At 41.5% G+C, this 16,807-nt stretch overlaps 1 protein-coding gene across 1 annotated transcript; it reads left to right on the plus strand.

Moving 5' to 3' along the window:
• Positions 1 to 40: 40 nt before the first annotated feature.
• On the plus strand, positions 41 to 13,305 carry gal3st1a (galactose-3-O-sulfotransferase 1a). Its single transcript, XM_040019030.1, has 3 exons — positions 41 to 1,418; positions 9,719 to 9,869; positions 10,130 to 13,305. The coding sequence occupies exons 2-3, from the start codon at positions 9,742 to 9,744 to the stop codon at positions 11,271 to 11,273; spliced, it is 1,272 nt and encodes a 423-aa protein (XP_039874964.1). The 5' UTR covers positions 41 to 1,418; positions 9,719 to 9,741; the 3' UTR covers positions 11,274 to 13,305.
• The last annotated feature ends 3,502 nt before the right edge of the window (positions 13,306 to 16,807 follow it).

The raw sequence follows: 16,807 nt of genomic DNA on the forward strand, positions 1-16,807 counted from the left end.
ACAAGATGGCAAAAGGTCAGAATATAATCTGTAACGCAAGGCTTAAGATTTCACATCTGCAGAGGCTCAGGTCATGCTGCTGCTGTCGGTTGAACCTCTTTGCTGATTGGTTAACACTTAAGTAGTGGGTGGTAATGACGAAGAACCACAAGACCAAAGCACCATCTCAGAGGGCAAAGGCTACACCCATCATACCCCTCCGCTCCTTGGTTTCCTCACACAGTTTCACACTCGCTGAAGCCTCTCATCCCTTGCCTAGGACCCAAATCTACATTCCTCACAAGCCCACCCAGTTCAAGTCTCAGCCTGGCACTCTGTTTGCCTACAGGCAGAACCACTCCCCGCTGAACAAAAACGGTGTTGTGCCTGAGCTTGATGAATGTGGGTTGACCAGCACAGATCAAGTCTGCCTTCCAAGAACCGAGAAATCAGTTTAGAGGAAGATGGAGTTCATGTGTAGTGTGGTTTTGTTTTTTATTTAGTTTTTTTTTGGCCGGTGTCTTGACAGCGTATTGCAACATCTGTACACAAAGCCAGATAGACTTGTCGCTCCAGTAATGTTCACTTTCTGCTAAAATGGTTGCCTGGGATGGCAGTTTCACATCAGAAGGTATCGTGTGGTATAACTTGTATGTAGAGTTAAAATATCGATAGCCTTTAGTTAATGAATTGCAGATAAAGATAAGGGAGATTTAAAAGATCAATCCTTTGTAAATACAAGCTGGAAAAACTTGTGTGCAGGTTTGTTGTGAAATAAATATCAAATATCTGATCTGTGGTGTAAAATTTAACAACACATACTCGGCAGCCTTGATCAACTAGTACACTCGGTCTTTGTGCTCTGGATTTCTACATTTGTTTCTCTTATGCTGTTTTCTACCCCTCCTATCAGCTTGCAGCTCAGACTCCAGTGTCTACACTCAATGGTCTTTTGTATGTAGACACTGAATAGGCACTGTACAGTCTCACTCCTCCCTCACCAGTTCAACCTCCCTCCCTCTCACCCCTCCTCTTTTACGCTTCCTAGCAAGTGCTTGTCCCTTGACACAATTACTGACGTCACAGGTGGCTTGATGAGCTTCCCTGCAGTGCTTTGTTCAGCGTGATCAGTTTTGGAATCAAAAGTTGAGGGAGGAGGCAGCTGGCTGCTTGAAAGCATCAGGTGTGCGTACAGAGGCAGGGGGAGAAAGAAGAGAAGAGGAACAGCAATCAGATGAATGAGCTGCGCTGCACAGGACATGTGATAGGACAGCAGGACCGTGCTGGGTCAATAGCGGCATGTTTTTGTCACAATCAAGATACAAGGACAGCCGTTAGAGGGAGATGAACTTGTATTCACTTTTTGGGAACTGGGCGGACTAAATGATTGTCAATAAATTACCATTACCACCAGTTTGTCTTTGGACTTGCGCATAAGGGTAAGAATTTCTTCTCCGCTCTTTTCACAATAATCTTTTAGTAAATCTCAATTCTAAGCATGTTGTACTTTTCCAACACCTTTTGTCCAGTGTTTTTGCACGAAATGCAGCGATTCAACTAAATCTAGTAATTGTTACCCTTAATGTTTACTCTTAAAACAATGTTGTGTTCTGTCTTTTCAATTCCTTCTCATATAAATGGGGGAGAGAGAAAAAACAAACTTTGTAGTCCAGCTATGCAAAGCTTAAGAGCCATGATAGATGAGGAAACATTCAGGAAAGTAAGTGAAGTAATGCTAATGTTGATCCTACCCAGGGATGCATTTTTGATAAATCAAGCTTTAGTGAAAATCTAAACGTTACCCTCACAACTGAGTTTTTATTTATCCAGGCTGGTGTTTTGATATTATTGTGGGAAATGTTTTCACTGCACCTTTGCAGGCGAACAATCTATTCCCAACTTCAAACAGTTACTTTTCTCTGCATGGACTTTTTACTAGATCTGCTCTAAACCTCATTCGAAAGCTGGCCTCAGTCCAAAAAAAGAGATGAATACTTGACATAGTGGATACCAAGAAGCAATGACGTACTTAACAGTCAAGATTCTCTAAAGGAGCAAAAACACTGTCAGATTCAGTTCAGCACAGACAAACGCACACTGCCATGTGTGACTTACAATAATGACTAAAAGAAAAAATATTTAAGGAGTTCTGCTTTGATCAGAAAAGGAGGGGACGCAGATGATCATTTTCTAATGGAAACCTAATTTAAAGCTGTTATTAGAATGGTCACTGTAATAGGTTTATCTTTCTACATTATACATAAAAATATAATTTTTAGCAACTTTTGTGTATGCTGTTACTTCATGAAGACATGAAATTATTGTGTGGGATGGTGTTTAATTGACGCCGTGATGGTAGAGGAACCAGTAATCCAAGAATGTAAACAGCAACTGAAACAGAGTTGCACAGTGATGACATGTCTATGAAGCAACAGCAGCACATAACAGGCAATTTAGTTCTGTCACAACACAGAGCTGTCCTATGCTGGCAAAATGCCCCCCTGTGTCACTGACTGGAACATTTACAGGCCAGGCCATAACACTCCTACAACTCCGAAACATTCGAGAATCTCTCCAGTTGGAGAGCTCCAAACATTCTGGAATGCTTCTGTCCGTAAGGAGGTCAGCTCTGTATAATTCATATACGCAACTGTTACCAAAAGTACATGTACTTCTTGTAAGTCCTTGTACTTCTATATTTCTAATTCTTCTCCTGCTCTCTTTCACTATAAGTCTGAAAAGTTCCCCCCCACACACACACACTCACACTCTTTATTAATTTTGTGCTCACTCACATATCTTGAGACCAGTGTTGGGTAAGTTACTTTAAAAAAGTAATTAATTACTAATTACTTAATCAATATTGTATTTAAAATACTTATCTAATTACTGTGTCTGAAAAGTAACTTAATTACTCAATAAGTAATTTAACTAAATACTTCTTAAAATTCCTATAAACCTTGAGTGGACAAACAATAGAAATGAAACTCTTTAAATAATAAATTTTTTTTAAAGACGGAGACTCTACAGTACGCAGCGGTAGCATCTCTTCCACAATGTAGCCTGTAATTATATTTTAAGCTCACCTTCAGACACTTTCTGTGCTGCTGAAGTAAAATCAAGTTTTGCCTGCTTAGCAGGAGTTGCCGTGGTGTTATCCATGGATGATGAACAAGGATCACTCAGAAGTGTTCGTCTATACTCTCGTGTCAGGCGCTATTAACAGCAGCCGATAGTTTTTACATATTACTGTAATATTCTTGTCTGCTTGTTTCAGAAAAGTGAAGAGACGGGAATATGTCCATTTCATAAAAGAGCCACAAGCTCCAGCCGAGTCCGACATCTTCCGCTTTAGAATACGACTATGCAGCAAACTGGCGCGAAATGACTTGAACCTGCACTACAGCGATGTTAACGCGGCAGAGTTTACTTTTACCTTTAGAAGATAAATTATTGAAATTAAATAATGATATTCAGCGAGTTTAATTATTTTACAATGTAACGCAAGTACATTGTAAGTAACTGTAATTAAAATACCTAAATATGAACAGTAATCAGTTACTTTTCCACTGAAAAAGTAGAGTAATTTAATTACAGTAACGCGTTACACCCAACACTGCTTGAGGCACTTTGCAGAGGCCCCACCCCAGATTAGGAACCATTTGACTAAACTACAAAACTGTACAAAACCTTTTGAGGACTGGGGGTGGAAAGGGGTAGTTTAATTTGGTAATTTTCTCTCTAAGCGATCTTATTCCACTAGTGGTTGACAAGTTGATACCAAAGAATACTATGTTTTGCTAAGCTGTGGTTAATTTTTAATTAAAAGAATGTATATGCATTGGGTTCACACTGGTTCAGATAATGTTACAAATTCCAGGTGGTGAGTTTCAACTCGTTACTTATGTAGCTGAGTGAGCAGATGGCTCGCCTTACCGCAGTCTGCAGGTGGGAATGCAATATCACTTTCCGTGTTGATGCATTATTTATTTCACAGGAAGCTGAGAAACAAATATGTTATTTTGTCATTCCTCATACAGTTCAAATTCTTTCTGTTTAAAATATTCATTAGATACACTTACATTATATACAGTATGTACTATGTTACCGCTTATTCACACTCAACTTGGAAAAGGTGGAAATACTTTGCTGCTTATGTATTTGAACAAGCTGGACCAAATTGTGAAACTACATTCACTGACTTCATTGGAGCATTTTGAAAGATTGTACTTATTGATCTGTACCTACCTGCTCTTCGACAGGTCTCTGTTGAAAAAGAGATCTTAATCTCAGTGAAACTGTCTAAATAAACTAGACAGCCAAGGTTTACTATGTAAGTGTAACCTTTCCCTGTGGGTTCATATTCTTTAGCACCTTAAATTATAGGCCACACTATAGCACTGCTATCCATGTAAAATTACTGGTTTGTAAACCTGCTATTAGTGAGCTTCTTTAATTTTTTTTTTAAACCAAAATAGCTGTTGTTCCTGCCCTCTGTCAGAGTGTTCCCACTGAGCAATACATGTACCAAAACCACCGTTAAAGCTACGCATTCAGTGCTTCCTTTCCTAAATGACAAATGCAACTTTCACCTGCCTTTGTGGTGCATTTTTCTTTTCACTTTGCTTTTGTGTGCACTTCTGCACACACAACCGAACAAAGATTATAATCCCTGTAATCAAATTACAATTAAATAACCAAGAAACTATCTAAATCAATCATTTCAAGTGTTCTTGTTATGCTCTGTCAGCGACACACCCGCTGAGGAACAAACTCTGCTTGGTGATTCTGTTTTGAGACGTGAAGCTAGAAAAACCAGCAACCATAGATAATTGTCTTACAGGGTCCAGAGCAGGCAACACTGAGGGAACCCTAAAACTCCTGGCTAAAGATAAACATAAATTTGTAAAATTATAATTCACATCAACAGTAAAGACACTTGGTTAAGTCAATCGAAGGTCACTAAAATTAATATTAAATCAGTGTGTAACTTTGCCAAAAGAATATCGAACTCTGCAGCTTTCTCTGGTCCCCATTCGCACCAGTAGTGACGTGTTTAGCTGCATGTTTTTCTTAATTTGCCTTCTGTCTGAGTGGTGTCAAAAATAATTATGTATGTTTTACAGATAACTGGGAAACTTTCTAGGGCAAACCTGGTCTTGTTAAGACAGATGACACACATCCCACTTTGGATAAACCAGCTCTCATTTTTATGAATCTGGCCAAATTGATTAAACTCCCCAAAACATGACTATCCAGAGTTGAGACCAGGAAGCAAAGTTGCAGGCTTACATTTCTCTCTGCAGCTTCTTTCTTCCTGCTATACCCCCAAATCCCCATCCCCTTAGAGACTGTGTCTGGTCCCCGACCACCAACCCCCCCCCCCCAAGACCCCCCCCCCAAAAAAACAAATTAAACATAAAAAAAAAAAATCACAGGAGGACCAATATATCACATACAACTGTACCAAAGAGTAAAACAGTGAGGTGTGAGATTAATGCATGTTCTAACTCCCTACAGAAACCTGGTTACAGCAGGATGATTATGTTAGTTTAAATGAATCAGCACCCCTGAGTTATACTAACTGTATAATAACTTTTTATTTGTTGTTATCTATCATCCACCTGAGCCTTACTCAGGGTTTCCATCTGATTACTCAGGCTTTTTATCTGATTTAGTGCTCAAATAAAATATTTATTGTGAGTGATTTTAACATACATGTAGATACTGAAAACGAAAGCCTCTGGATGGCATTTTTAAACTTAACCTCTGACTACCTTCTCTCAAAATGTAAAAGAACCCATCCACCACTTTAACCACACTCTAGGTCTTCTTCTAACTTATTCTACAGAAACGGAACATTTAACAATATTTCCCCAAAACCCTCTATTGTCGGATATTTTCCAACATTTAAATTTACAATAAAGGATCACACAGAATTGGGGAATACATTTCATTACAGTACATGTCTTTTTGAAGGTGCTGTAACCAGAGATGGGCAGTAACGCGTTACTGTAATCCGATTACTTTTTTCAAGTAACGAGTAAAGTCAGGGATTACTATTGCAAAAACGGTAGATTACCGTTACTTTCCCGTAGGAACGCTGCGTTACTAAAACCGTGATTTTTTGCGAGAATGTCTCATGACAGTGACATAAGCAAGTGCAACGTTTGTGACAACAGCTGTGTGCAGATCAACAATGGATCACATATCGAGTGCGGGAGAGAGTATGAGCGTGCAGCGTTTAAAGCGTGGAAGTAGAGGTCTGCATTCCCGCGGGAGCCGCGGGACCCGACCAGATTTCTTGCGGCGCGGGAATAAATTTCCAAATAAAATGCGGTAGCGGTCGGTAACTCTGGTGTAATTTGAACGGGAGCGCGCGGTCTGAAAATATAGCGTGCCCGACATTTTTTCGGAACAGCATATCTGTGATTTCCTCATTCTAATTGAGCACTGGTACAGCCAGTGCTCACGCCTGTTACACGCACTGAGCGCATGGATCAGTGCTTTTTGCACGTGCATTTTACTTGCACAGTCTGTGACTCTGTGCGCGCATCACCTGCATCAGAGCGCGCTTTACCAACATGGCAGAGCAAACTGAAGATGCAATTTCCTTGAAGGACGTTCAGCTGGGATTAGACAACGGTCAGTTTACTTTAAGGAAACCCACATCAGGCAAGTCTGATGTATGGGAGTCTTTTTCATGCGTCATAGACGCAAATGGAAAAAAATTACCCTTTGTACAATGCGATAAATGCCTCAAAGTTTTACCCTTTTGCAGTCACAAGACTGGAACCTCAGGTTTAAGGCGGCACTCATGTCCCATCCCATATTTTTGCAACACGTTTTCCATGTTAAAAGATAAATGTTGCATGTTGACAGATAAATGCATCTTGTTTAAGAAAAATAAATACAATCATTGCACAACCTGCAGTTTTATCTGTTATCTCTATTTTTTGGTGGTACCCCATTTAAATGTGAGATTTTGGAAACCAGATCTAAATTTAGCGGGAACGGTCGGGTCGGGTAGAAAATTATTCTAAGCGGGCAGCGGGTGAACAAAGACTGAATATACAGCGGGAGCGGTCGGGTGCGGTACAAAACCTTGCGGGAGCGGGCGGGAGCGGGACTAAAAAAACATTCCCGCGCAGACCTCTACGTGGAAGTACTGACCTTACTTTAAGTTTGATTCCATAAAAAGTGACAAAAACATTAGTCTCCGTTGTGCGTGGGAAGAAAACTTATTTTTACAGCGAAAAAAACCCCTAAACATCCAAGCAAGCACCGAGTGCGCTGCGAGGTAATGGGAAATTCACAGAGAAATTTGCGGATTCTTCCACTGACAGCTGCGGCACACCTGCACCAGGGTAAACCTCCGCCTACCTAACTCCTGCTTTACAGGTGAAAATAGAGCAACAGGACCGCTAGTCTTTGACTTTATTTATTTTCTGCTGTGTTTTACTTGAATCTATTTGAAAGACTGAGTGTAAACACACACAAAAAAAATTATTTTATGTGCTGGAATGTGCAGAAAATAGGTTTGAATATTAAACAAATTTCTTCCAGTCAGAGAATGTTGCATATAATCAAATTTTTGCTTGATGCATAAAGTTAAAAGATTAAAACTAATAAAAGTTTTAAAAAGGGACTTTTACATTTGATTACATTTTGTATGATGGATTATGTAGAAAAAGTAGAATTGGGCTGAAAGATCTATCGCTTTATTACCTATTCAGGTTGTAAATCGTGTTTTTAAAAAGTAACTAAGTAATTGATTACTTTTGAAAATAAGTAATCAGTAAAGTAATGGGATTACTTTTTGGGGTAAGTAATCAGTAATTCGTTACTGATTACTTTTTTCAAGTAACTTGACCAACACTGGCTGTAACTAACTTTAAAGATATAATTCCCCCAGTTTTATCTTCTCCAGTGCCTTGTGCCAGCAGAGTGCAGAGCAGGTACCTGAACTTTAATCCCACAGAATTGATTATCTTGTTAATGATTTTACATCTTCAATGCATTTGAATCTGGATACTGTAGAACCTCTGAAAAGAGAATCTCAAATTAGGAAATATTTGACTCCCTCGTGTAACTCTCAAATGCACACCTTAAAACAGATAAGTTGTAAGCTGGAGAGTAAATGTTGTCTCGCTAATTTAGAAGATCATGATTTAGCCTGGAAAGTAGTTTGTTGCTCAAAAGCCCTCCACAAAGCTAGAACATCTTACTCGTCTTCACTGATAGAAGAAAATAAGAACTCTAGGTTTCTCTTCATCATTGTGGCCAGGCTGACAAAAAGTCAGAGCTCTGTTGAGTCAAGCATTCTTTTAATCTTAACAACTTCATGAATTTCTTTACAAATAAAATCCATCCATCCATTCTTTCACTTGGCAAATTCAGGGTCACAGGGGTGCTGGAGCCTGTCCCAGCTCCCGTAGGATGAGAGGTGTTTGTTGCAGGGTTAACACAAAGAGACAGACAACCATTTGCATTCACATTCAAATCTATGGGAAAGTACCCTGAGGTAACTCACACAGACACGGGGAGAACATGCAAACTCCACACAGAAAGGCAGAAGATGGTGGAACCCAGGACCTTCTCACTGTGAGGCAACAGGGCTAACCACCCTGCTATTGTGCTGCCTAAAAATTTATCCATTAGAGAAAAAAATACTCATGACCATTTTAAAAACATTACATTGTGTACAGCTTCGTTCAATACCATTGATATTTATCTAGAGTCTTTTTCTCCAGTTGATCTTTCTGGGTTAACTCCAGCTCACCACAGTACTGAAACAGCATTAGTGAAAGTTCCAAATGATCTTCCTATGGCCTCCGATAGTGGACTTATCATGCTGGATCTCAGAGCAACATTAGATACTGTTGATCATAATATTTTATTACAGCAATCAGAGCATGTTGTCATTACTGTTGACCAAAAATATTTTTTACAGTGATTAGTGCATGCCATAGGCATTAAAGGCCCTGCACTGCAGTGGTTTGAATCATATCTAGCTAACAGACTCCACTTTTTTGATGTAAATTTAGAGTCCTCTTACACACTAAGGCTAATTATGGAGTTCCACAGGGTTTTGTGTTAGTTCCAGTTCTGTTTATGCATGCTTCCCTTAGGCAGTATCAATAGAAGACATAGCATACATTTTCACTGCTATGCAGATGATACCCAACTTTATCTATCCATGATGCTGTATTGTACAATGTGCAAAAACTCTTATATAGATGGTTAGATGTTGTCTAACTAGATGCTTACTCTGGATGGCATTACCTTGGTCTCCAGTAACGCTGTGAGGAATCTTGGAGTTGTTTTTGAACAGAATATGTAGCTCAATGTGCATATTAAACAAATATGTAGACGCTTTCTCCCATTTGCACAATATCTCTCAAATTAAAAATATCCTGTCCTGTGGTGATGAGAAACAAGTTGATTATTACTATAGACTACTGTCATTATTTTAATTGCAATTTTAATTGTAATTAATTATTATTAGGGTGTCTTAAAAACTCCCTGAAAAGCCTTCAGTTGATCCAAAATGCTGCAGCAGGAGTATTGACCGGGTTTAGAAAGAGAGAGCATATTTCTCCTTTACTGGATTCTCTTGATTGGCTCCTTGTCAAATCCAGAATCGAATGATCCTACAAGATTTTGAATAATCAGGCCCCATTTCATCTTACAGACCTCATATTATGAGGATGAAGAAGAGATTTGTTCTGCATTTCAGGTGAGCTGTTCTTCTGCTGGACCATGACTGGCAAGCAAAGAATCCAATGGAGGTCCATGTGCAAAAGCCTGGTCCTGGGTACATTCCTGACAAGCTGCATGATCCTTGTTTACTGCCTCTCCACGCCACAGGTCCACTTCAGTCTGCCTGAGTAAGATGGTGTGGATGTGTTCTGTAGAAACCCTCATGTAAAATTTGCATTTGTCTGCAAGGAATATATTTCACATTCAATTATTTAAGTATTTAAAAAATGCAAAACTGAAGTTGTTTTTAAAAACAAATATTTTCTTTCTAGTTTCTCAAGTGCGATGGGTTGATGCTTTTGTTTATTTTGTGTCACATCATATTTAGAGACAATTTCCACAAAACTCCATATGTCTTTATAGTTTGTTCTCCTTTTTATCTATGTAGGGTTCCTGTGCCTTATTCCTGCGCCCACCGTCCAACACAGTCCCACCCCAAACCAACCATCAACAATTCAGACACTGCCTACACCTGTGCTCCTAAAGTTGATATCATGTTCATGAAGACCCACAAAACAGCCAGCAGCACCTTCCTTAACATCCTTTTCCGATTTGGAGAGAAACACCAGCTCAAATTTGCTTTTCCTGAGAGCAGAAATGACTTCTTCTACCCATCTCTTTTCCAGCGCTCCCAGGTTAAAGACTACAGACCGGGAATGTGTTTCAATATTATCTGTAATCACATGCGCTTCAATGCACCTGAAGTGTCCAAGTTGCTGCCTGTGGACACATCCTACATCACCATTCTGCGAGACCCTGCAGAGCTTTTTGAATCCTCCTTCCACTACTTTGGCCGCCTGGTGCCTTTTACTTGGAAGATACCAGGTGATGACAAGCTTACTGAGTTCCTACGTGATCCCCACAAGTACTTTGATCCAGAGAGTTTCAACTCTTACTACCTCAAGAATCTGCTGTTTTTTGACTTTGGACTGGACAACTCTCTGGATGTGACTGATCCGCGAGTGGAAGAAGGAATCAAATTCATCAGTGACCGTTTTCAGCTGGTCATGTTAGTGGAACACTTTGAGGAATCACTCATCCTGCTAAAGGATGCCCTCTGCTGGGAGATGGATGATTTGCTCTTCTTTAAGCTCAATATCCGTAAGGGATCCACTGTGTCTAAATTTACTCCTGAGCTGAGAGCTAGAGCCCTTGAGTGGAATGCTATTGATTGGAAGCTATACCAGCATTTTAATCAAACTTTCTGGAAGAAAGTAGATGCGTACGGGCGGAAGCGTATGGCTGCGGATGTGGCAGAGCTCAAGAAGAGGAACAAAGAGATGACATCTATCTGCATTGAGGGTGGCCATGCTGTAGAAGCTGGCAGCATCCAAGAGACAGACATGCAGCCCTGGCAGCCAATCGGAGAGAAGTCTATCATGGGCTATAATTTAAAAAAGAATATAGACAAAGCACATCGGAAGCTGTGTCGCAAGATGTTAATGCCTGAGATTCAGTACTTAACAGAGCTTGGGGTGAACCTGTGGATTACCAAGTTGTGGGGCCATGTCCGAGATATAATTAACTGGTAACTGAGTGTGTGAGCACCAGGGGCCAATTTAAATCTGAAACACTGTATTAAGAAGTACTGCATGGCTGATAGAATGGGAGGTTAATGACGTATCATATTTCCTGTCTCTTTGCCTGTTTGAATTGTACATGATTGTGCACTGTGATGTACATCATGAGAGCTTGAGAAAAAAAAGTTATGCTCTACAAATACTGAATCAGTTTACTACATGCAGCCGAGGCTTAGTATTCTCCACTATGAGTCCGTTTAATTGTTCTTACTCTCAGATGTCAGCTTGTTCTAATGGAGCACTTGACGTAACTATGAAGTTCACAATGACGTTCTAAAGCACATTGATGGATTGATAAGAAATATTTATTTCCATCCCTGAGAAACTTCTGAGCATTTTGAAAACATGGAAGGAGTATCAGTTGGTTTGAAGTAAATGAAGTCTTTGATGTTCATCTGAAAAAGTCAAAACATTTCACTCCTAAGTGACTGATTCCCCACTAAGGACTGAAATATATGTGAAAATATGCAACTACTTTACTATCTGTGGAGGACAAAATCAGTCCTGATGTTAAAAAGTATGTGAGTATCTCTCCCTCGTTCTCTCATATACAGGGAGTGCAACATGCATGAAGAGGATGATGTGGACAAAATACTCATTTGCCTAAAAATTCTGCACTCCCTGTATATATATATATATATATATATATATGTATGTATGTGTGTGTGTGTGTGTGTGTGTGTGTGTGTGTGTGTGTGTGTATATATATTTTTTAAACGAATGGCATTAGCTATCAGTCTACTTGAGAGTCCTATCACTACAAATTCTAAATCAAATCATCATTAATGTTATCAACTATAAACATGCTTCTCCATGTCTGTCATGTAATATGTTTAATAAATAACAACAGAAGAATCAATAAATGAAAGAGCCATTAAAATGATGTAATTAGCAGTAAAAATACCTTAATTTTATAGGATAAATGTTGCATTTTCTTCATGTGAGAACTTTACTGTTCTGTTTTTGTTTGCTGCTTAAATCTCAGTGATAATCAACAATAATGTGTTGCTCTTGCCAGTTGTTTTGGGAGGTAAAGTGACAATGTGATGTGACTTGTGTAGAGAGCAGGCAAATAACCTAAAACATATGTCTGTCAAGTAAGGTCCTACCTAAATGTACAATGACCAAGAGTGTCAAACACCACTCGCATGTCTACACGGCCTTATTATCAGAACCACTCATAAGAAATGCAATTTTATTTCATTAATTTATGTTTTGTTAATGCTCTTCATCATTTGTTTAACTCTTTAGTTTTGTAAATTCACCTATAATATTTAGTCAGTATTTCTTTCCATTCAGTATTGCTTATTCTTAGTGTTTTCTATTATTAATGATTTGATTTTAACTAATGTGCAATTTCCTGATTTTGTCCTCCATACAATAATCCATTGTTACTAGCAATATATGATAAGCTAAGTCTCAGAATAAAATGAAATGTAATATTGTTTATTTAAAACAACCATTTAATTTTGTTGAATGCCCTGGGATTATTCTGAATGAATGTACACGACGGCTCAACATCTCTGAAAATAAATGAGAAAAAAATGGTGGGTTAAGATAAATGGCCATATTGTATCAGCCTATGGATGGGTGAATAACATTTCACAAGTTTCCTGTTAAAATGAGCATTTGGTGCCGATAATGCCTCAAAATTGTAGTGGTTTCAAACGGACCTAATAAAGCATTTATTTTGAAGGTCAGTGTTAGAAGATTGTAATTAAATCCAATGCGATTTGCTGTTGTAAAATAAAAAATAAAACATGAAAAGTTCAATGAGGATGGTTATGTTTTTAACAAAAACTGCATGATCACAATACTTTTTCATTGCTTGGAGATGTCCTTAACATTTGTGCTAAGACAGTTATAGACTTAGAAACACTGTTAAGTCTACGGTTTTACATATCAGGATGTACTGTAATGGAAAAAAATATGTAACCCTTGAAAGGAATTAAAATTTGACAAATAAAACCTGAAATGAACGACATTTGACATATTACACTGTGCCATTATTGATAATTAAAAGATTACACCTTTCATTTCTGACTTCATTGGAATTGAGATTTCTCGCGCGAGATATGTGAAGACTTATCAAAGTGTCTGAAATGTAACATTCCAACTTCCCCCTTAGTGTGTTTGTTAGGCAGCTTAGATAATGTTACTTCAGAAAAGAATATAGCCCATATGGTTTTCACTGCCCTATGCATAGCCAAGAAAACTGTCCTCATGAACTGGAAAAATAAAAACAATCTTAATTCTAACCAATATAGAAATTATCTATTAGATTACATTAGTCTTGATACAGCCTCTGCCACCACATCAGATCAATTGCTCTGGGCTCCTTTGATCAGCTTCATCACCTAGTGGGGGTGGGGGGTCATAGTTTGGTCCCGCCTTCACTGTTGTGATTGGTGTGGCGGTAGGGACAGGCTTAGGGCGTCGGGGGGTTCCCCGGAGGCATCTTCCTTGGGGGGCTCAACCCGGGGGTAGCGGTCATGTCCGGGTGGGGCTCTTTTGGCTCTCGGGTGACTGTTTCCTCGTGGCTGCGTGCAGCGGGGCTAGGGGAGGGTCTGTGCTGACGGACGTGGGTTACTGACCTGGTAGCCTGGCTGCCCCTGGGTGGGTCCGGGATGGGCGTGAGGTTCTGGGGGTGCTCCGTCTCTGGGCTGGGGCCCGGGCCGGGCCTCGGGGCCTTGGGTCCTGGTTTGTGTGTCGCCGGGGTTGTGGGCGGGTGGGTGCATGGGGGCCCATCCCTGGCGCGGGGTGCCGCCGGTGCGTCGAGCCGCCTGGGGGGCTCTTCAACTGGTGGGGGAGATTGTCACACCTTGCAGGAGCTTTCCTCTCCTCAGGAACTCTCTGCAGGAGGGGGAGACACAGGAGAGGTGGAGGAAGATCTCAGCCTGGGCGTCTATTGTCTCATGTAGTCTGGAAGATGAATGGATGGTGGGGTGGGTGCAGTTTTCTCTGTGGTGGGGTTGGGTGGACTGTCCAGGGCTCTGTGGAGCCGGGGGGCGCTACTGCACTGGGCCCCGGTCTGATGGGCCTGGGCCCCCTTTCCCTGGCGGGTCGCGGAGGGTGGGAGTGCCTACTGGGGTCAGCGGGGGAGCTGGCCCCAGGGAGGGGTTACCTGCCCCTCCCTTCCTTCCCTCCCCATCTCCAGCTGCCTCCCTCTTCCCGCTCCTCCACAACCACCCACACATGCAGGGCCTTGGAGTAGGGGTATGTCACCAGGGTGCAGAGGAGGCTACCCCCCCCTCTGTCCCCTTCTGGCTGCCTCTGCCTCAATTTTATCCCACAACTTAGACATTCACATTATTCACACTCTCATTACACATACATATAGGATCTTGGGGGTGGGCACAATCACGGAGTCCAAATTACCATCAGGGTGTATACCTCACCCCTGACGTCGTTGCCCACCTCTCAATTTTAAATACACTTAGTCATTGAGGGCTAGCAGGAGGGACTATGCGCCTACCTGCTGCTCCTTGGCAGGTAGCTCCATGCCCTCCTGGGTTTTAATTGCACCTTAGAACACATATGCATCAACACTACAATGAGCGGGTGGAGGGAGGTTTGGAGTCTTCTCCCACCCCCATTCTCTGCGGCCTGCTGGAGCGGGGGGGCTAGGAGGAGGAGTTGGCCGTCCGACTGCGGTCTGGGGTGTGGGGCCTCCCTGCTGCTGCGGAGTCGGGGTGGTCTGCCTCTCCCCACCGCAGGGAAAAGGGTAACACCACCTGGGTCTGGGTGCAATTCCCCCCTCCAGGGGCAAGGGTACCTAGACCCGGTTTGTAGAGTACGCTTGGGGAGTGTGATTGTGTGTACAGCGTCTCTTTATGTCTGTCTCCATGTTGGTTGAGTGTGGAGTAAGTGCCTATGAGAGCATGAGGGTGGGAATGGATGTTTGTGTCTGTGTGTGCCTGTATGTCTGTGTCTATATGTCAGGTTGGGTATCAGACGCCACCTCTCTGGGGACATCTCAGGCCCTCCAAGGTTTGGAGGCCTATCTCCACCCACCACCACTTCCCCTGCCAGTGGCGGACTCCCTCAGGTGTCGGTGCGTTGGTGGTTCTTTGTGTCTGGGGGTGGGCGTCTGGGTACACACCGGCTCACTCCTTGGCGGCCGCTTATCGGGGCCTGGAGCCTGGGGCTCGCTCGGGCCACTCCGGAGGTGGGGTGGCCCCGGCCTCTCGGCCTGGGGCTCGGTCACTCAGGCACAGCTGGCTGCCGGCGGAGCTCACGGGCGCGTCACTGCAACTCCCCCTGGCTTCTGCTCCGCGGCTGCTGAGTGAGCCCTCATCTGGGACTCTCCTCAGCTCTTACTGGGACAGTGGCGCGGCTGCCCCTCTGTTGGTCTTCCTTGGTCTCTTGTGTTCTGGGGGCCTCTGGATGTCTGGAGTCTTGATCTCCTCCATACCTGCTTCATGCCCTGGAGGACGGGGCTGTGGCTCCCCACACTCCCTAGCAGATCGTTACATGGAGAAACCTTTGGAATGCAAGCATGCTGATCCACACAGGTATGCACACAGGTGTACACACGGGTATTCACAGACGCGGACTACAGCTTTCTTGGCTGCTGCCTCAAAGCACATTGTGCGCTGTCTATCTTGCGTGCTGCACAATATCGTTTATTATTTAGTAACTATTGATATCTATGACTAGCTATTTATGTGATGGCTTTGTTTTTATTATATTTGCTCTTTGTTGTGCGTCTCCTCTGTTTGTTTGGTTTTCCATACATACCAGGAGTGTGTGTTTTTTTTTTTGGTTTTTTTTTTTGGTTTTTTTTTTTTCTCTCTTTCCCCCCTTTTCACCAGTCTCTTCACATTTGTTTCTTATTTCTTAACTCTTTCTCTCATTTCATTCCTGTCTATTTATTAAAAAAAAAAAAAAAAAAATTGACAAAAAAAAAGAAATGAACTGACATTCCACATATTCACTGTGCCATTCATTGATAAAAAAAAAAAAACCTTCAAAAAAAACTTCATGGAATTGAGATTTCTCTGCTCGGTGTGTCCAACCCAACAGACAAGGAAAAATCAAACACAGAGGGGATTTTGTCTGACTCCTGCTTGTCAGTTTGGTGAGCCACTGGGGCACCTGACTCAAACAGGCCATCCTCCACAAAACCCTCATTTATAAAGTTATCTAACCCCTGTTTCAGTGCAGATAGCTAACAACAGAGAACCACTTACTGCTTCAGAGATAAAGAGTGAAAGTGGACACTATATCCTTGTTTTTAACATAAAACTCATTGCAGCAATGAGTGACTGCTGCTTTTTTAGTTTCCTTATTTTCTTTCTTTGCTTAACGTGCTTTAAAATCTTTAATTTCAAAGACTCTTTAACACATTCCAGCTTTGAAGACGGTGCTAAATCTATGACAGGTTTTTAGAGTAGGACTCCAAAGTGTAAATTAACGTTAATACCTATAGTGTTTCATACTACTCAAGATTACAGGACTGAAAGCACTTTGACTCCGCCTTTTTA

Source organism: Simochromis diagramma, unplaced genomic scaffold (assembly GCF_900408965.1).
Source record: "Simochromis diagramma unplaced genomic scaffold, fSimDia1.1 OVJJ01000822.1, whole genome shotgun sequence".
Classification (NCBI taxonomy): domain Eukaryota; kingdom Metazoa; phylum Chordata; class Actinopteri; order Cichliformes; family Cichlidae; genus Simochromis; species Simochromis diagramma.

Bases quoted from the DNA above. Each gene is read 5' to 3' on its own strand.
- gal3st1a (XM_040019030.1), top strand. From the start codon at position 9,742: ATGACTGGCAAGCAAAGAATCCAATGGAGGTCCATGTGCAAAAGCCTG. The intron at 9,870-10,129 runs GTAAGATGGTGT...TTATCTATGTAG, and splicing joins GTCCACTTCAGTCTGCCTGA to GGTTCCTGTGCCTTATTCCT.